We start from the raw sequence: 21,464 nt of genomic DNA on the forward strand, positions 1-21,464 counted from the left end.
GCAGTAAAGAGAGACTTAGGTCTCGGCAAGAGCACAGTGGCAGAAGTTGACTGGGTAGGTAAGCCGAGGGAAGAAACACCAGCAATGTGGGGAAGGACCAAGAGGATAGTGTTGGTGACTCCCAAGACAGCAGTCCCACAGCTGAGGACTGGCCACACTTGGTTACACTAAGAGCCAGTTTTCAACCAACAATACTAGGAAGTTGAAAGAGTTGGGAGCAACAGGTAAAAAGTATTACTGTTATTATTATTTGAAATCTCAATTCTCTACCCATTTATTAATTTTTGTTCTCCCAACTCTCAGTATCTCCACTACCAAATGCGTCCCTACTTGCATCCTCGAGAACCCTGTCTAAGCTGGCCCCTGCGCTCCGGGGGTAGGCAACTAACTCCCTCCCAGGTGGGGAGCTCCAAGCAACTTTGACCCACTAGAGTGTGCGTGTAGGGGGTAAGGGTAGTGATTGTGGAGGTCCTAGGGTGGGCGTGAGGTGAGCCAAAGCCAACTGAGGTCACAGGGCTGGTGGGAAAAGGCACAGAGCGGGTCACTATTACTGTGACTTGGGAAAGCCACCAGTCTCTCTGGGCCTCAGCTTTTTCTTCTTTATTAGATACTAACTGGTGGTGCTAATCCTGATAAATGGGAAGATACAGCTAGTCTTATCACTTAGCACTTAGTAGGCACACATTAAACTTTGCTTTTCATCCTGTCTAGGAGGTTATACGGACCGTAACTACGAGATACTCCCTTGGTATAAAGCACAAGACCGAGAAGAAGTGACCAAACCAAAAGGAAACAAAACCACAACAAAAAGTTCCTTCTAAAACAACAAAGAAGCAAGTTAAAAATTACTCTTTGCACTATCTGCCTTGCAATAGCTTTGGGGACCAAGATGGATGTGGATAAGCTGAGAAAGGAAAACAGAAAAAGCAACTGAAAGTTTCAGGGGGAGCAGGGAAGCTTCTCTGTTTCATCCACCTGGGAGTTAATGATATCAAAGAAGACGTGATCATTTGCTGAATGTTGACAGTGGGCTAAGCCTTATATAGGACCTGTTCTTAGGAGCTTTACAGACTGCTGAAAGCAGAGATGGGTTTGTTTTTCTTTTTCTATCTTGTGCAAGGATTTAAAAATTTTGCAATGTGACGGCACTGATTTATACAACGCACTCAGTTTATTGTTTAAAAGAAATTATATGTGTGTGTGTGCGCTAACAATCTTCCAGAAAGAAGCATCTAATTCCTTCTCCCTACCCTCTACCCTCCCCCACCCTATCCTCTGAAATGAGGGGGGGGGGGAGACTGAACGGGATTTGGAGTTTTCCCGCTGAGAAAGGGACATTTTCTGCAACCAGGTCAATGTTCAAAGGACTAATGCTCTAAGGAAATTATCCAAAGGGGTGAGGCAGTTCAGGGTTATTAAGTTATTTTCAAATGCTGTCTGGGTTGCTGCTGACCTTTGTGAAGGCAACAGGATGCTGCTTCCCAGGGGGGCAGGATAAGAAGCAATTAGAGGAGCCTAGGAGAGGCTCAGGAATGTTTGGGAATTTACAGATACCCCAAATTATATGGGAACTCCTAGAATGAAAATAAACTAATTTGATCAAGGACATATTTGTGTTCTAGAAAATATTCTAAACATGTAGCTAATACTGGATATATCTGTAAGAGTGTTTTCTTAAAGACCCAACACTCGGTATTTATTAGACGTCAATTAGGCTTCAGTTCAATTTCAGAGAAGTAAAGTTAATTCATATTCCCTGTATGCCAGAAAGTAGAATGGGTGTGACGTTAAGTATTCACAGAGTCACAATATGATAAAGCTGGGTTTCCAATGAAGGTTTATCTAAGGCCACAGCCCATGTTCTTTTCTACCACATGACTATAGAAGAATGTACAATGCTTAACAAAGTTAGAAAAAGAAAATGAAGCAATAGCTGAAATAACTTACTCCTCTTTTTTGGGGAAGCAGACCTAACTATATTTTATGAACACTATCACATTCCAAAAAGTGCCACGAATGAGGCAGAGGGAATACTATACATGCATAATATATCGGAATTTTTGGCATGTACACAACATTATAGTTTAGCTGCAGCATATATGTGTATATGTACATATGCTGCCACCTTTAAGCATTACATATAACAGAGAATGTTATAAAAATTTTTCTTTAAAATAAAAACTTATCAATATCATTCTCTTAAGACTCAGTGGCTACTATGTCCCAGCCCCAAAAGTAAATCCTGTATATAAATGCTTGGTGAAACACAGTGGTTGATCAATTTAAAGCTCTACTGACCACTGCAAAGTCAGAAGAAGTATCATGAGTGGCATTTAGGAAAAACAAAAAGACCCCAGTTCTACTGAAACAAAGAAAGCCAGAGCTCAGAATGATCTCAGGCATTATCTAGTTCTACTTCCTTACTGTTGGTGGGAAAACTCAGTCCCAGGTGGGCTGAGTTATACTCCAAATCATATTGTTAGATAAAGACAGAACAGAATCTAGACCTCAGGATGTGGTATGTAACAGTCAGACACTCAGGCTAAGGATGGTCTCCTAGGCACCAAGTATAGGAGACATGAGAAACTCTGTAAAAGACTAAGCATACTTTCTAATATTAAAGTTGATATCTACAGGATATAAGAGACACACTTGGGTGGTAGATCTAAATGGACACACAAACACCTGAAGATTTTTTGAAAGTAAAAGGAGTCAGGAAACTGTAAAGCATGTGGAATTGCTAGTAGGTGTTCATTCATTCATTCAAATATCTACTGAGCACATGCTATCTGTGAAGTACTATGCTAGAAAAAGAGATACAGCAGCTATCCTCATGAAGTCCATTATTTCAGTCAAGGTTATATGCACCAGCTTATGAAACTATAAAGAAGGCTGTGAGATTTTTTTGTGAACTTTATGAGACACAGAAGATACCAACATCCATGTCTACCAACAAGGTCTACAAAACCGAAGGCCAGAATCAGCACCCCGTATAACACTATGGCCTCTCCTTCACTCTCTTTCAGTTAATATCTTAAACTGAGTTGTTTTCATGATTATATCATCAATTATGCGTTACTGACCATTCCTTCATTGTGGTTCCAGAGCTTAATGAGACTCAGCTAATGTGACCTTTGGAACCATCAAACTGTGGAAGAGAAAGCACAGCAGAGAAGACTGACCTCTGGGTTATCTTTGTGTACAAAGCCTTTTGAAAAGTCAGAGCACCAGGCTTCTGGCAGCGATTTCACAAATTTAATTACCCAGAGATACTCACCAGTATCCTCAAAGACTGACAGCTGAAATTAGACAGCTGATTCTCTATTACATCCGCTTCCTATTATCAACGGTGCTAAACAGTTAAGCAAAAAGTTTAATATTATTTGTCCTTCCCATCTTGATAAGATTGATGATGCAATAAGAATCCTCAAGGGCGATATGAAGATTCGTTTTCATTCCTCTGGAAAACTGTTATCAATAATTTCTGTTTCAAAGTCAACATTCATAAAATCAGGGAATGTCGGGACTGGAAATAACCTGTGATCTCATGTGATTCAGCCCCCTTGGATGACAGATGGAGAAACTGAGGCTCAGAGAATATAAGTGATTCATCTTTGGTCAAATAGCTAGTTAACAGCAAAGTTGGAACCAGACTTCAAGTCTTCTGTTGCTTGGTCAATTTACTACTTCTGCTATTTCATGTGGTCTTATCAGCTGCTAAAAGGTATATTTTTATTTTTATTTTTATTTTTTTACAGAAGTATCTGGGATTATGGATGTGAAATGATAACGTAAAACCCACAGTCCAGGCTCCCCTAGTGAACGCTAATTTTTTTTTAACATCTTTATTGGAGTATAATTGCTTTACAATGGTGTGTTAGTTTCTGCTTTATAACAAAGTGAATCAGCTATATATATACATATATCCCCATATCCCCTCCCTTTTGTGCCTCCCTCCCACCCTCCCTATCCCAACCCTCTAGGTGGTCACAAAGCACCAGCTGATCTCCCTGTGCTATGCGGCTGCTTCCCACTAGCTATCTATTTTACATTTGGTAGTGTATATATGTCCATGCCACTCTCTCACTTCGTCCCCGCCTACCCTTCCCCCTCCCCGTGTCCTTAAGTCCATTTAAAAGGTATATTTTTAAGGAAAATATACATGTGAAGGATCTTACCAGAAACAGCACAAAATTATATTCTGAGAAAAACTAAGAAAACCTCTGCCAATCTCAACCAATGTTCAACTGAATGTCAGAAGACTAGAATCATTCCTAGAACAGTGAGGTATCAGGAATGAGACATGGGGGAGTGTTTTCTGAGCTGGATATCATAATCCGGTGTTCTTTATAATAAGAGCCCACCTCGGGCTTCCCTGGTGGCGCAGTGGTTGAGAGTCTGCCTGCCAATGCAGGGGACACGGGTTCGAGCCCTGGTCTGGGAAGATCCCACATGCCGCGGAGCAGCTGGGCCCGTGAGCCACAGCTGCTGAGCCTGCGCGTCTGGAGCCTGTGCCCCGCAACAAGAGAGGCCACGACAGTGAAAGGCCCGCGCACTGCAATGAAGAGTGGCCCCCGCTTGCCGCAACTGGAGAAAGCCCTCGCACAGAAACGAAGACCCAACACAGCCAAAAATAAATAAATAAATTTATAAAAAAAAAAAAAAAGAGCCCACCTCATTCTCAGAAGATGTTTCCACTGCAAACTAGGCAACACAGATATTTAGCACATTGATTTGCCGTTAAAGCTGAGACATAGCTAACTACTGCTTCCTCTCTATATAAATATAGGTACAGAAATAGTAGTCAATAATTCAGAGGAACAAATAAACTAATCTAAAACTTGAATCAGAACAACTCCTGGCACAAATAACAGGGAGCTGGAGCAAGAATGAGGGCAAGATATGCTTTAAATATGGGAGGGATTTGGAATCTGAAGAACTGTCCAGAAAATAGAAATAGAGGCAATATGGTATGGAAGGAGGTGGTGTCAAAACTCAGATGCTGGGACTTGCCTGGTGGCGCATCTGCCTGCCAAGGCAGGGGACACGGGTTCGAGCCCTGGTCCAGGAAGACCCCATATGCCACGGAGCAACTAAGCCCGTGCGCCACAACTACTGAGCCCACGTGCCACAACTACTGAAGCCCGAGCACCTAGAGCCCATGCTCCGCAACAAGAGAAGCCACCGCAATGAGAAGCCCCCGTTCACCCCAACTAGAGAAAGCCCACACACAGCAACAAAGACCCAATGCAGCCAAAAGCAAACAAAGAAACAAAAAACTCAGATGCTACTGGAGCTAGAGAGCAAGGGTACTCAAACTCAGAGCAAGATTCATCACTTTAACCGTGACTAGACCAACAGGATACAAGAAGACACAAACACCAAAAGGTAAGTGTAGGTGGATAGCCATAATTTCATGCAGAGAGTCAAATACTTGTACCAGTAGAGCCAGAGGGATGGTAGTCATAAGAATATGGGAGAGTCAGAATTCCAACCAGCAAATTTGGCAGCAGACACAGAAATAGTAATAAGAAATGTCGACTGAAGCGACAGTCAGCTTCAGCCAGGGAGGTTTTATTATATACCTCATTTTGCTAAGCAGAAACTACCAGAAAGTTGCGAGCAAATCAGATATAACAGGTGGCTGTAGAAACATGCCTGGGATTGAGAGTGGAGAGAAGGGTAGGTCAAGGTCACTAGACAGCTACAGCAATGTGTACAACAATCAAAATAACCAGCAGGAAAAGACAGACACTTCTTTAGACATGAGTTGTTTCTTGAGCATTGCATGTAAAAAAGAGCTGAAGAGTTAGCATGTTCCCCAGAACCCCATTTTTCACTCTTTTGTGAAGTACTTCAGAAATATTTAGAAAGGCAACCTGAAGAAATGCATTGCTGGTGATTGAGTCAGCAGGTTTACTCCCAAGTTTCATTAGTGAATGCCTCCTAATATTTAGCAACTGCAGCGTCTTTGAAGGAGGAAAGGACCAGCTTGCCTGAAAATCAAATCCTTCCTAAGAGTCAGCTGGCAGAAATATAAGGTCAAACACTTGATCTGGTATTACAGAAAAGTAGCCACAAACCAACCTTCAGCTAGAACTAATATATGTAGAACAGGTTATGACCTCAATTAGTTTCTCCATTTCTGCACCAATGGGAGACAGTGAATAGCATTTACTTTCTTCATGACTGAGTGGAGACTAGAGACGATGCTAACAAATTTAATAACCAATATTTGGGCCATTCCAGTCACGACATCCCAAGGAAGATACAACAGAGCTGGAAAAGATCCAGGGAAAAACAACTAAGATGATCAAGGGGAATGCTTACCTTTCATTCAAGGACAAACTAAAAACCTAAAACGGATTAGAATTTCTCAGACTGGGAAGATGAAAATGAAAAGGAGTTAGTGAGGGGATGTGAGATTAAAGTCGACTCTGGGTAAATATAATTGTATTCAGTGAATTTCATAGCACTTAATTGGGGCTGTCCCTTGAGGTTAAAGGATGTAGATTAAAGAGAAACTGAAATATATCTTTGTTTATAGAGAAATCAGTAAGTTTATAGAACTTATTATTGCTAAAACAAGACTGAAGTGGAGAATGGGGAAAGTTTAAGAAACCATTGGATATACTCAATGCCAATTGATTTAACAGTGCATTACTAAGAAATGGTCATGATGCATCCTAATTTTTTTGAAATGAAAATTACTAGGTTGACTGACAACACAGCCATTGGTGTCTACATCTGGGACAGAGTTCTGGGCTAGCTGCCCTGTTGGTCTGACCCAGGGTGCTATTTCTTATGCTCTTATTATGTCATCTATGCAAAAACCATACTGCATGCAAGTTTGGGATTCCTAAATTCTTTTGACAGTCCAGAACACAGAAGAATAATTTTCTAACTCATTAAGAAAGCAAGAGAGTCCCAGCTCTTGGCTCCGCTTGGTTTACCCATATGGGAGTATGCAACATAAAAAGGTGAAAGAAATTCTAACAGAATGCAGCAGCTGGTTAAAGGCTATAATACTGAAAATTTCATGAGTTTGACAGTAGGCCAAAAGACTACAAAATGGCAGAGAATGGAAAAGGCAGTTGTAACAGGTTGAACATTGTTGGTGATTATTTTTTCAGTGGCAATGAAAGCTGTAATCAAATAACCTGAAAGAGATGCTGGCAGTGGTAGGAAAGCCCCAAGGGAGAGGGAATATGAAGACTGTAACAATGATGTATGCTATGGACTAATAAACTAGACAAACATGTAGTTTGAAGTTTCTTAGCATCATATGAAAAGCTGGTGTCACGATGCAGGCATAAACACTATCCGATTTGCAATCTAGAGCAGAAGACGTTGTTAATGACTTAAAACCTCAAGGGTGAATGCACGACTCAACAACTAACTGGAACTGTGCTATTAGTGTAGAAACCTCTTGTTATTTAGATGATCAGTTTATCTCAGCATTAAAAAGGAAACATTATAAAGCATTAAAAAATATCCAGAGAAAACACTTGCCTTTGCAGCTGGAAATGTGTGGTTAAAAACTCTTGAATGGAAGTCAGGACAAATAAGAAAGAGGACGAATGGGGACTGGTTGAAATAACGTCATTATCAACTTACTATTATTGTTATTTGTGGACCAATAAGGCATCTCAAATTACGGATGGCATCTGCAAGTGCATGAAGTCCACTGGACCTTGTACATCAAAGTCATTTACTGTGAACAGAGTATTTTAGACAACAGTAATGTGTAATAATAAATCACAAAGGACATTAATAATCTGTTTACTGAAAATGTAAATTTCTTGAACATGCGTTCTCCCTATATTATGGCTTAACATTTTAGGGGTATATTTGAGAAACTGTACAATCTCTAATTTCAAGTAGATTATAATCGTACAGAGAATTGATCTCCGTAAAGTTTCAGGGACATCTTTGAGAAATTAGGTAATCCCTCATTCCAAGGAACTGATCACTTCAGAGGCTTTTAAGGTCTCCATACTCACCTTTCTACTAATTTTCCTGTCTACTGTTCTCTGTTTCTTACCATTAAACTAGGAAGAATAATAGTCCTAAATTAAACACCAAGATTTAAGCTCTTTAAACGGGTATCTGGAGAAACTGGAGTGGGTTGAGAGGGCATATCTGAAGCTAATTCACAGTGGAAAAATAGAATTCCTATGTTTTATTTTTAAACTGAGAATTTATATTGTGTTAATAATGAAAATAAAGAATTTTTAAAATAAAGATAAACTTCTTGAAAAAGAAAGCTGAGGTCTTAAAGTTTTTGAATTTGGACAAGACCATGGAATGAGCCACGCTCATTGATTCCTACAGCTACAAAGGAACTTAGATATCATCTAGTCCAACTCCTTATTTTATAAATAAGAAACCAAGGTTTGTACAGCTTAAGTGATTTGCCCAAGGCCATACAATCAACTAATCACAGAGCCCCCGAAGTCAAGGTTTCTTATTCCCAGATCTGTGCCCCTACCAAAACTGCCACCATGATCTTCAAGTTGGTGAAAGAGCACTGGACAAATAGGAGGACAAATAGAGAGTATCTGTTCTCTGATCCCATCAAGGAGCAGTAAGAAACTAGTATACAGGGAGGAATTACAGCTTTTCTGGAATTTGTCTTCTTTTTATTTTTTGGACCGAATTCATTTTCACTGCTTCACAGAACTGTACTGGGATCTTTTGTAGTAGGTGTAACATCAGGGAGAAGGTACATATTTAGGGAAAGGACAGTGGGACTAGGGGGGCACTCTAGGAATCCCGTGTGAGACACTTAATGAGCCCTAAACAGGTAATAATTTGGAGAATGATGGCTTAAAGATGTCTTGGATTCTCAGGTGATCCTAAAATCTTGGCTACAAAAGGAGTCATTCTTTTAGCTCATAAAGGAATTGGATAAAGTGAGAGTTTTATAAATGGGTTGAAAAAGTAGCAGGTCTCAAACATCTTAGTCAGAAATGGAAATTTGTAATGACGAAGACACTGATATAGAAGATGACTGGGAAGAATTTGAACAAAATGGTTCCACGAAATATATAGTGGATGTAAAGCAACATAGTGCATGTCCAAATCAATATATTATTTAAGAAAATGGGTGATTTTAAATAGGTATTAAAACACGTACTTTAGAGTGACTAAATAACTATATACAACAAAAATAATAAGATAAAATTAAAAATAAGAAAACTAAAAAGCAGGATCAAAACATTGAAGGAGAATTTTTAAAGTTAAGAGATACCTTGTCTGTATAATTTAATAAGACACATTTTCCTAAAGGATGTATCTCTCCTTGAAGAGCCAAAAAAGTTCCCTCACCCCCATTCTTCTGAGTTAACAAAACTGAGGCATAAAATCAAATTTCTTGAGAACTGTAGTAATGAAGATCTAGGAATGCTGTTATTGCTTTAGAACTGAATTACGAAGAATTGATGGGCAGTGGAAGAATAAAAACAGACTTGATAAATGGAAAAACATTTAACATTTTTAGACTATGGCAGAAGCAAGTTCAAAGACTTAAGTTGGTACTGAAGACTATTTCATGAATCCAATTAATTTCAATTGTTGAGGTGGACGATAGAAACTTAAATTTAAGCTGGACTCAATTATACAACTGATGAGAAACTGTTAAGGTATCATAGTAACTCAACATCCTCTCTCCTCTTTCTTCCATGGCGACCCAATGTATCATAATTTGTATTTCATGCAGCATCTTGCAGAAGGTGCTTCTAAGAACTATATTCCTTTGACTGACACAAATAATCCCTGGAAACAGTATCATTTCTGTTGTTGCTATGTGAAAAATGCTGAGTGCTACGTATCAAGAATGCACACGTCAGCTCCACAAATCCAGAACTGCTACTGACTGCCTTTTGGGTACATCAAGTATTTATTCACCTAAAACGGTTTGGGTACAGATAGCTGCAGACATCTTCCATCTTTGTCTAAAGAAGAAGTGTGGGAAAACTCCTAAATAAATAAAATTGTTCTTGTAAATAGTCATTGCCACTATCCATAATAAATATTATCAGCAGCTTTTCGTTCTATTATGAAAAATCCACACCACCTCCAATCACAAAACACAGCGTATATGCTGCCTTGAATGGATTTTTCCTAAAGGCGACTCCCTGTAGCATCAGCAGGTTTTCAGTGGTAATCTTAGCATGAGTTACCTATCCCAGCTTCCTCGGGGAAGAAAGAACTAGGTATTGTAGGCCAGGCTAACGTCGAGTTTTAAAAATAAATTCATCTGTGAATATACATATTAGCCACAATAAATGCTTTTTTAAGAACATGATGCTTTCAACTTACTTGATATAGTAGGGCACTTTGTTTGGTGAGATGGCTCTCTCCCAGGGACCCTGGACAGAAGCTGAAAAAGGAGGGGGGGGGAAAAAGGCAAGAGGTCAAGTTCACGCAAACAAGAAAGACAACATTAATCTCCAGAATTACAATTTTACACTGATATTGGTCTGTTTGTTCAGTTGCCCATGAAGACAGGACGGATTAACCTGCTGTTCTAATCCTAATCTAAGTAAAACTGAACTCATTCAGGCACAAAGATAAATGCAAAGAAAAAAAAAATTCCACTGCTAAACCTATAGAGCAGGTAAGAAACTGAAAGAGTAAACTGATGGGTTTTCTCTTATGTGTCTCCATTGGGTGCTTTTCTTATAATACTTCCTGTTGGTGTTTCTCAATATCTTTTACTATTTGATTGACTGGGTTTTATTAGTTTAGCAGCTGAAACATCCCTCTGTGATATATTTACATTCTAAGTTGTTGAAGCTAAAGTACTCCACTTATCACTCTGATATGCTTGTTTTTCTCTTTATTTGGTTTAAACAGAATCCAATTTCATTTACCGATTACATGTTTAATTGGTGCCTCAAAAATGTCAGCTGACCAGCATGATCTTATTAGAAAAGATAACCAAAAGTGAGAGAATGGCACCCGATACCAGAGTGTAATAAAACTTTGGTGATGAGTGATGAATCCTATAGGTGAAATTAAATTTCCCACACTGGGAATTTGTTTTATAACGACTTTATTGTGTATCAGTCAAATCAGTCATCTTTAAACTGTGTTTTAAATGCTTAAGCTGTAGGGGTTTTTTCCTTTCCCAGAGTTGAAATACTTTTTATATACGGTTTAATACGATGGCATTTTTTGTTTCTTTAAGACAAAATAATCATGTTAGTGGACACTATACCATTTCCTTAACAATAAAATCTTCCCCCTGAACAGAGTTTTAAGAAACTGGAGTTTTTGAGACATAGAATAGCATCAAGAATATAAATATAAGAAGCATTCTTATTAACAGCTAGCAATTTTATGTGTAGGTCCCTTCTTTCGTGAATTTTCATCCTGCTTATAATTTGAAACACAGCTGATGTTGACCACTGTTTCCTCCTATGAAAAGCTCCCTTCTAAATTAGTTTCACAGTAAATCCACTCCACAGTGTATTGAGATGTAAGAAAACATCAAAGCTAATATACCCTTGACTGCACTGCATAATATGAAGGAAAAGCTTCTAATAAAACTCTGCCCACTGCCAGACAATTCAAGGGTAATGAAACTATAGATTCTTTGTTTTATATAGAGTAACAGAGGGATCGAATCACCCAACCTTCAACCAGACATGCTGCTTTGTACCTTGGCGATATGTCATTTAAAAGATATAGGACATGAATTTGTATTTAGCTACCTAATTGCACCTTTTCATTTTGGCAGATGGATTTTTAATATGGAGAAAAAAGACATTTATCTGCAGTTTCGAAGTAGTCCCTTGCCTTCAAACTCTCTCTGTCCTTCTTTTTCTATTCTGTCTCCTTTGCCTTTGTCATTCTCTGCCCAACTCTCCTCTTGGCTGTTTTTCTTCTCTAGGACACAGCTCTCTAGACCAGATTAGTTCACAGAGTAATAAGAGCTGATTTGGGGACTTAGGCTGAACTCTCTGAACTGCCTGGCAGAGTCTGATGTTATGGAAACCTAAAAACCCAAGCCCTCTGTAGCATGAAACATGGTGGAGAGCCAGAAATCATAGCTCCTGGTTGCTCAGCGTGCCCTCTTCCTAAAATCATGGCATCACAGAAGGAAGAAGAGAACTCCAGAGAGCACTTGGTCCAGCTCTCATTGGCTGTATTGCCAAGTCTATGAATGTCTAAACTGAGAAAGAATGCTTATCCTTTTCTTAAAGGTCACTATGGGCTGAGCCCCACCATTTCTCTCATTATCCTTCTCCAGTTCTTTATCATTCTAATGGTCCAGAAAGCCTTTCTGATTTGGAGGATGCTGAGTACGTCCTCTGGTAGCAGAAGAGTCTGTTTGCATTTCCTATATTACTCCTAGGCGTCTCTCAGAGAGAACTGGTCTACTGGCTGCCGGGTTGGCCCGGGAGGGTGGGGGGTGGGGGCTCCGGCTGAGTGAAACAACCTTCAAGCAGAAAATCTAGCAAGGAATAGAAGAAAAGTGACGATGCCACGCTGAGCTCATGGCCAGACCTGTAGGTATCTATAGTTGACTTTGCATTGCTAAACATTAAAAGGAAAAAAAAAAATTCCCCCCAAAATGCCAGAGAAGTAGTCAGAATATGCTTGAACTAAAGAGCTGAATGGATTTAATTTTAAAAATTCCAAAAAATAAGTTCCAGATCCATATGAAATTTTAAGCTTTTGTAACTGGAGTTCTTGTTAATTTTTATAGAGTGTATAAATTGTATATGAAAATTGTTAATTTTTTACTTTCTAAAATAAAAGCCTTCTGCCTTTATGTGTAGCTATTAAACAGATCCGATGGTGAGATTCAGTGAAATTTTTGTGCTGAAAGATGTTTTTCCCCCTTTGATTCACAGTTTATAAATGCACCTAAGCAACTGCTTTGCAGTCATCATTTGAAGGTCTGAAATTTTACACTAAAAAATGTCCTTGAAGCAATAAAAAAAGAAAAATAACCACAGCCTTCCCCCAATCCTCCCCTGCTCCATCACTACCACAGACACACACTGGAGCTACTTGCTTTAGAAACGACACACAATCGGACGATGGTTCTATGCGATTGGAATCAGTGCCCCTTCTCAGGAGATTGTTAAACGGTTGTTGGGCAATTTCGCTTGGGGCTGCCAGGTGATTCTGGTCTTGCATATATTCAAAAGTTGATCCAATATATGGTAACTCTCATAAGTGTGTCCCAGAATTATCATTTCATTTCTTGCAGAAATGCCAATGCCAACAACAGCTGTTTCTTATCTCAGTGTACCAGTGGAAGCTTGTCATCCTTCACAAAGCTAGCCTACGCGATAGACACGCACACGTCTCTTATGCCTGATGTGGCCATTTTTAGTAGCCCATCAAAAGCAGATTTACTGGCAAATAGTTTTTATGACGCTATGCTGTCCTTTGGTATTTTCTTACACAGATGTTTCTATAACCGCTATATGTAATTCCAATGCAGCTTTGTGATTCAGATTCTCGAGTGTAAAAATCATCCACTATCATATGGCAACAGCACCGTGGGGTATTCTCTACTGAATTTAAATAGCAAACTATGTACGAGTTTATTTATTCCAAAACCAACCTCTGAATTTCCCCTTGCGTTACAGATGCAGTATGTTATTAAGAGCAAGAAAGGGTAGCAGTTCTCCCTTCAAATGCTTTTCCTCCCTCGAGGTGACAGGATTCAATATTGTGCCCAAGGTATTTTTGAAAATCTCAAACACAGGCTCCAGTGTTTAAGGGAAATTCTTATTTCAACCACATTCTAATGCATGATGAACAGAATGGGCCAAGTGACGCACCCCGGTGTTAAGCCATGTTTTAATCGACACACGGGCCTAACCAGAAAATGAAGAAGAATGCTAATATCATTTAAACTGTGTCAAAAGAGCACTCTCTGGAATTCAGACCCTCATACATTCATTAATCTTTCTACTTTTCTTTTTTTTTTAATTTTTTAATTTAATTTTATTTATTTTTTTATACAGCAGGTCCTTATTAGTCACGAGTTTTATACACATCAGTGTATATATGTCAATCCCAATCGCCCAATTCATCCCACCACCACACCCACCACCCTGCCGCTTTCCCCCCTTGGTGTCCATACATCTGTTCTCTACATCTGTGTCTCAATATCTGCCCTACAAACCGGTTCATCTGTACCATTTTTCTAGGTTCCACATACATGCGTTAATATACGATATTTGTTTTTCTCTTTCTAACTTACTTCACTCTGTATGACAGACACTAGGTCCATCCACCTCACTACAAATAACTCAATTTCGTTCCTTTTTATGGCTGAGTAATATTCCATTGTATATATGTACCACATCTTCTATATCCATTCATCTGTCAATGGACACTTACGTTGTTTCCATGTCCTGGCTATTGTAAATAGTGCTGCAATGAACATTGGGGTGCATGTGTCTTTTTGAATTATGGTTTTCTCTGGGTATATGCCCAGTAGTGGGATTGCTGGATCTTATGGTAATTCTATTTTTAGTTTTTTAAGGAACCTGCATACTGTTCTCCATAGTGGCTGTATCAATTTACATTCCCACCAACAGTGCAAGAGGGTTCCCTTTTCTCCACACCCTCTCCAGCATTTGTTGTTTGTAGATTTTCTGATGATGCCCATTCTAACTAGTGTGAGGTGATACCTCATTGTAGTTTTGATTTGCATTTCTCTAATAATTAGTGATGTTGAGCAGCTTTTCATGTGCTTCTTGGACATATGTATATCTTCTTTAGGGAAATGTCTATTTATGTCTTCTGCCCATTTTTGGATTGGGTTGTTTGTTTTTTTAATATTGAGCTGCATGAGCTGTTTAAATATTTTGGAGATTAATCCATTGTCCATTGATTCGTTTGCAAATATTTTCGCCCATTCTGAGGGTTGTCTTTTCGTCTTCTTTATGGTTTCCTTTGCTGTGCAAAAGCTTTTAAGTTTCATTAGGTCCCATTTGTTTATTTTTGTTTTTATTTCCACTACTCTAGGAGGTGGATCAAAACAGATCTTGCTATGATTTATGTCACAGAGTGTTCTTCCTATGTTTTCCTCTAAGAGTTTTATAGTGTCTGGTCTTACATTTAGGTCTTTAATCCCTTTTGAGTTTATTTTTGTGTATGGTGTTAGGGAGTGTTCTAATTTCATTCTTTGACATGTAGCTGTCCAGTTTTCCCAGCACCACTTGTTGAATAGACTGTCTTTTCTCCATTGTATATCCTTGCCTCCTTTGTCATAGATTAGTTGACCATAGGTGCATGGGTTTATCTCTGGGCTTTCTATCTTGTTCCATTGATCTATGTTTCTGTTTTTGTGCCAGTACCATATTGTCTTGATTACTGTAGCTTTGTAGTATAGTCTGAAGTCAGGGAGTCTGATTCCTCCAGCTCCATTTTTTTCCCCTCAAAACTGCTTTGGCTATTCGGGGTCTTTTGTGTCTCCATACAAATTTTAAGATTTTTTGTTCTAGTTCCGTAAAAAATGCCATTGGTAATTTGATAGGGATTGCACTGAATCTGTAGATTGCTTTGGGTAGTATAGTCATTTTCACAATATTGATTCTTCCAATCCAAGAACATGATATATCTCTCCATCTGTTGGTCTCATCTTTAATTTCTTTCATCAGTGTCTTATAGTTTTCTGCATACAGGTCTTTTGTCTCCCTAGGTAGGTTTATTCCTAGGTATTTTATTCTTTTTGTTGCAATGGTAAATGGGAGTGTTTCCTTAATTTCCCTTTCAGATTTTTCATCATTAGTGTATAGGAATGCAAGAGATTTCTGTGCATTAGTTTTGTATCCTGCAACTTTACCAAATTCATTGATTAGCTCTAGTAGTTTTCTGGTGGCATCTTTAGGATTCTCTATGTATAGTATCATGTCATCTGCAAACAGTGACAGCTTTACTTCTTCTTTTCCAATTTGTATTCCTTTTAGTTCTTTTTCTTCTCTGATTGCCATGGCTAGGACTTCCAAAACTATGTTGAATAACAGTGGTGAGAGTGGACATCCTTGTCTCATTCCTGATCTTAGAGGAAAGGCTTTCAGTTTTTCACCATTGAGAATGATGTTTGCTGTGGGTTTGTCGTATATGGCCTTTATTATGTTGAGTTAGGTTCCCTCTATGCCCACTTTCTGGAGAGTTTTTATCATAAATGGGTGTTGAATTTTGTCAAAAGCTTTTTCTGCATCTATTGAGATGATCATATGGTTTTTCTTCTTCAATTTGTTAATATGGTGTATCACATTGATTGATTTATGTATATTGAAGAATCCTTGGATCCCTGGGATAAATCCCACTTGATCATGGTGTATGATCCTTTTAATGTGTTGGTGGATTCTGTTTGCTAGTATTTTGTTGAGGATTTTTGCATCTATATTCATCAGTGATATTGGTCTGTAATTTTCTTTTTTGTAGTATCTTTGTCTGGTTTTGGTATCAGGGTGATGGTGGCCTCATAGAATGAGTTTGGGAGTGTTCCTTCCTCCACAATATTTTGGAAGAGTTTGAGAAGGATGGGTGTTAGCTCTTCTCTAAATGTTTGATAGAATTCACCTGTGAAGCCATCTGGTCCTGGACTTTTGTTTGTTGGAAGATTTTTAATCACAGTTTCAATTTCATTACTTGTGATTGGTCTGTTCATATTTTCTCTTTCTTCCTGGTTCAGTCTTGGAAGGTTATACCTTTCTAAGAATGTGTCCATTTCTTCCAGGTTGTCCATTTTATTGGCATAGAGTTGCTTGTAGTAGTCTCTTAGGATGCTTTGTATTTCTGTGGTGTCTGTTGTAACTTCTCTTTTTTCATTTCTAATTTTATTGATTTGAATCCTCTCCCTCCTTTTCTTGATGAGTCTGCCTAATGGTTTATCAATTTTGTTTATCGTCTCAAAGAACCAGCTTTTAGTTTTATTGATCTTTGCTACTGTCTTCTTTGTTTCTATTTCATTTATTTCTGCTCTGATCTTTATGATTTCTTTCCTTCTGCAAACTTTGGGTTTTGTTTGTTCTTCTTTCTCTAGTTCCTTTAGGTGTAAGGTTAGATCGTTTATTTGAGATTTTTCTTGTGTCTTGAGGTAGGCTTGTATAGCTATAAACTTCCCTCTTAGAACTGCTTTTGCTGCATCCCATAGGCTTTGGATCATCGTGTTTTCATTGTCATTTGTCTCTAGGTATTTTTTGATTTCCTCTTTGATTTCTTCAGTGATCTCTTGGTTACTTAGTAACGTACTGTTAAGCCTCCATGTGTTTGTGTTTTTCATGTTTTTTCCCCTGTAATTCATTTGTAATCTCATAGCATTGTGGTCAGAAAAGATGCTTGATATGATTTCAATTTTCTTAAATTTACTGAGGCTTGATTTGTGACCCAAGATGTGATCTATCCTGAGAATGTTCCGTGCGCACTTGAGAAGAACGTGTAATCTGCTGTTTTTGGATGGAATGTCCTATATATATCAATTAAATCTATCTGGTCTATTGTGTCATTTAAAGCTTCTGTTTCCTTATTTATGTCATTTTGGATGATCTGTCCATTGGTGTAAATGAGGTGTTAAAGTCCCCCACTATTACTGTGTTAGTGTTGATTTCCTCTTTTGTAGCTGTTAGCAGTTGCCTTATGTATTGAGGTGCTCCTATGCTGGGTGTGTATCTATTTATAATTGTTATATCTTCTTCTTGGATTGATCCCTTGATCATTATGTAGTGTCCTTTTTTATCTCTTGTAATAGTCTTTATTTTAAAGTCTATTTTATCTGATATGAGTATTGCTACTCCAGCTTTCTTTTGATTTCCATTTGCATGGAATATTTTTTTCCATCCCCTCACTTTCAGTCTGTATGTGTCCCTAGGTCTGAAGTGGGTCTCTTGTAGACAGCATATATATGGGTCTTGTTTTTGTATCCATTCAGCAAGCCTGTGTCTTTTGGTTGGAGCATTTAATCCATTCACGTTTAAGGTAATTATCGATATGTATGTTCCTATGACCATTTTCTTAATTGGTTTGGGTTTGTTTTTGTAGGTCCTTTTCTTCTCTTGTGTTTCCGACTTAGAGAAGTTCCTTTAGCATTTGTTGTAGAGCTGGTTTGGTGGTGCTGAATTCTCTTAGCTTTTGCTTGTCTGTAAAGCCTTTGATTTCTCCATCAAATCTGAATGAGATCCTTGCCGGGTAGAGTCATCTTGGTTGTAGGTTCTTCCCTTTCATCACTTTAAGTATATCATGCCACTCCCTTCTGGCTTGTAGAGTTTCTGCTGAGAAATCAGCTGTTAACCTTATGGGAGTTCCCTTGTATGTTATTTGTCGTTTTTCCCTTGCTGCTTTCAATAATTTTTGTCTTTAATTTTTGCCAATTTGATTACTATGTGTCTTGGCGTGTTTCTCCTTGTGTTTATCCTGTATGGGACTCGCTGTGCTTCCTGGACTTGGGTGGCTATTTCCTTTCTCATGTTAGGGAAGTTTTCGACTATAATCTCTTCAAATATTTTCTCGGGTCCTTTCTCTCTCTCTCCTCATTCTGGGACTCCTATAATGCGAATGTTGTTGTGTTTAATGTTGCCCCAGAGGTCTCTTAGGCTGTCTTCATTTCTTTTCATTCTTTCTTCTTTATTCTGTTCCGCAGCAGTGAATTCCACCATTCTGTCTTCAAGGTCACTTATCCGTTCTTCTGCCTCAGTTGTTCTGCTACTGATTCCTTCTACTGTAGTTTTCATTTCAGTTATTGTATTGTTCATCTCTGTTTGTTTGTTCTTTAATTCTTCTAGGTCTTTGTTAAACATTTCTTGCATCTTCTCGATCTTTGCCTCCATTCTTTTTCCGAGGTCCTGGATCGTCTTCACTATCATTATTCTGAATTCTTTTTCTGGAAGGTTGCCTATCTCCACTTCATTTAGTTGTTTTTCTGGGGTTTTATCTTGTTCCTTCATCTGGTACACATCCCTCTGCCTTTTCATCTTGTCTATGTTTCTGTGAATGAGGTTTTTGTTCCACAGGCTGCAGGATTGTAGTTCTTCTTGCTTCTGCTGTCTACTTTTATATTTGGTGGATTTGTAGTTTAATAACATACTTGGGTCAAAAGAAAGTGGGGGCAGTTTATAAAAATAAATAAAATACAGCATTCACTGGGGACAACAGAGAAACCTCACCTACGGGGTTATGAAAAAGGCACTAGGGAGGATCAACTAGCCACTGGCACTTGGCTCCTCAGATGTACGCAAATTCCAGGAATGGTTTTATGGACACAGTCTATGAAGATTGACTCTAGAGCAACGTTTCTCGACCTTTTGCCACTATGTGCCCCCAACTCCAGGTATCTTTTTAGACATTTTTGCTCCTGATCACCCTATGCCACAGATATACTGTATAGACATCTGTTTCTGTATTGTATGTATCTGTGCTCTACATATAAAGAGTAAGATTTTTACATCCCCCTAAAACCAATTTTTGACCCCTTGGGGGCAATATCACTCCCATTGAGAATTCTTGATCTAGAGGAAGTGATGGAGGGGGTGGGGGAGAAAGGAAAACCCCTTCTGTGCCTGAAACATGACCTCAACTAGCTTATTTGATACTGAGTGACCTGTGATGTGGGTATTATTATTATTTTTATTTTGCAGATGATGAAAGAGTTAAGATCACATGGAATGACACATCTAAGGTCATAAGTCAGTAAGTATTATGTCCTAATTTTGGTTTATTACTAGAACTGAAGTCAGATGATTCAGGAAATGGAGAAAACAAAGCTGTCGCCTGTCTACTCTGTACCACGCACTGTATGTTTCTTAATGTAATCCTTCCAAACACCCTCCGTGGTCACGCTATTCCATTGTTGCACATAAAGAAACTGATGCTCAGAAATGGTCAGTAAACTAACCCAGCTAGTAAAGGTCACACAGCTAATAACGAGTGTATCTAGGATTGCCACCAGGTCTCCTCTTCCTTGGTAACAGAATTTCTAACTGCTGGGTACAGCAATGTTCCCAAGGCTTATGAATGCCACTTGAGGATATTCAGGTGAGGCTTCCGGGAAAGTTCTTTAAAGGTGGCTGACTAAATTGAAAGGCAGCTTTGCCCTTTTCCCATCCTCTTTCTTCTTGCCTTAGATGTCATGATGTCCAGAGTTATAGTAACCAGGAGAACAGAAGCCGTCTTTGTTGCAGTTCCCCAGAAGTAGACAGAGACAAGGATATGAGTGCAATGAGTTTGAGCCATGATTTAGGGAAGCACTGGTAGAAGAGCCGTAAGTGAGACAGGGAAGGGAGGAAAGCTGATAAAGTTTGCATTACTGCTTCGGACACCTGGGGCCCAGTGCAGCTGGGGCTTCAGTGTAGAACACACTGAAGAGTTATCCCTTGTACCCCCCAGGGGAACGGGGAACTTATCTACTATTGCTTGAGGGCTATTCCTGGAGTATGGGGAGTCTTTAACTCCCTGGCACTTCTGGCCTGCCCCTCGTGCTGATGAGCAGGTTCTGACGGCCAGAGAAGGCCCTAAAGGCAGAGTCACAGGTATGTGTAGCTGGAAGCCCAGGCTTGGTGAGCCTGGGCATGGTGAATGCAAGAGGGGATATGGGCAGGACTCTGACAACTTATGCTACAGGAGCTATGCACTAAGAATGACTGAGGAAAAGATATGAGAAATCTGCGTTCCTGACGAATATGCAGTTATCATTCCGGTTTCTCTCTGGATTTCTATGTGAGAAACTTATAAACCCCTACTTTGTGTAAGCCATTGTTATTTGAGTTTTCTGTTACATTCAGGCAAACCTGCTTCTAACTGAACCACTCTCACCCACTCAAACCATCTATGGTTGCTCACATCATTCCTGGCTTACATTTTAAATGGCTGAATAGTATTCCATTAATGGAAGTACCATGATTTATTGAAGAAGTTCCCTCTTTGGGAATATTTAGGTTGTTTCCAGTTTTTCACTGGTATGAGTAAGGCTGCAATGAACATCTTTGTAGAGAAACCTTTGCACACATTTTTGTTAATTTTCTTAAGCAAAATTCCTAGAAGCATATTTACTTGATTCAAGGAGAGGAACATTTTAAAGCCATTTTATACAAATGACATTCTTGCCAACAGGATTCTTTCTTTATTGATCAAGGTGGAAAGAGAAAACTCCACAGTCCACAGGTCAATGGCATTCAGTTGGTATAATTCTCAAGGCACGTTAGATATATTGCATGATACAGTGGACTATTTGAGAACATGCGTTTCACATCCCCTCTTTCCATGATAGCTTATAAACTTTTTGAGCTCAGAAAGGCATTCAGCACAGTGGCTTTCTATCTCAAATCCCAACCTAGAGTCCTGAGGGGTATCTGGATCACTAAGCGTGTCCAGAACACATATTCAGAAGGATTGTACTTGAGTCCTGACTCCACCGTCATTGCACGATCTGAAGCAAGTTTTGTTTTCTCCCTGAGCCTTATTTTTCTTATATGCAAAATGGGAATAAT

General features: G+C 39.0%; 1 protein-coding gene across 1 annotated transcript in view; it reads right to left on the reverse strand.

Moving 5' to 3' along the window:
- The window catches only part of LOC118889001 (dystrophin), a 1,535,792-nt gene that overhangs the window by 16,927 nt on the left and 1,497,401 nt on the right, over positions 1 to 21,464 (reverse strand). The window contains exons 58-59 of the mRNA XM_036840547.1: positions 10,324 to 10,384; positions 8,045 to 8,069 (exon numbers count right to left, since the gene is read on the reverse strand). Of these exons, the coding sequence (XP_036696442.1) occupies positions 8,045 to 8,069; positions 10,324 to 10,384 (86 nt within the window). The remainder of the gene's footprint in view (positions 1 to 8,044; positions 8,070 to 10,323; positions 10,385 to 21,464) is intronic.

Source organism: Balaenoptera musculus, chromosome X, assembly GCF_009873245.2.
Source record: "Balaenoptera musculus isolate JJ_BM4_2016_0621 chromosome X, mBalMus1.pri.v3, whole genome shotgun sequence".
Classification (NCBI taxonomy): Eukaryota; Metazoa; Chordata; class Mammalia; order Artiodactyla; family Balaenopteridae; genus Balaenoptera; species Balaenoptera musculus.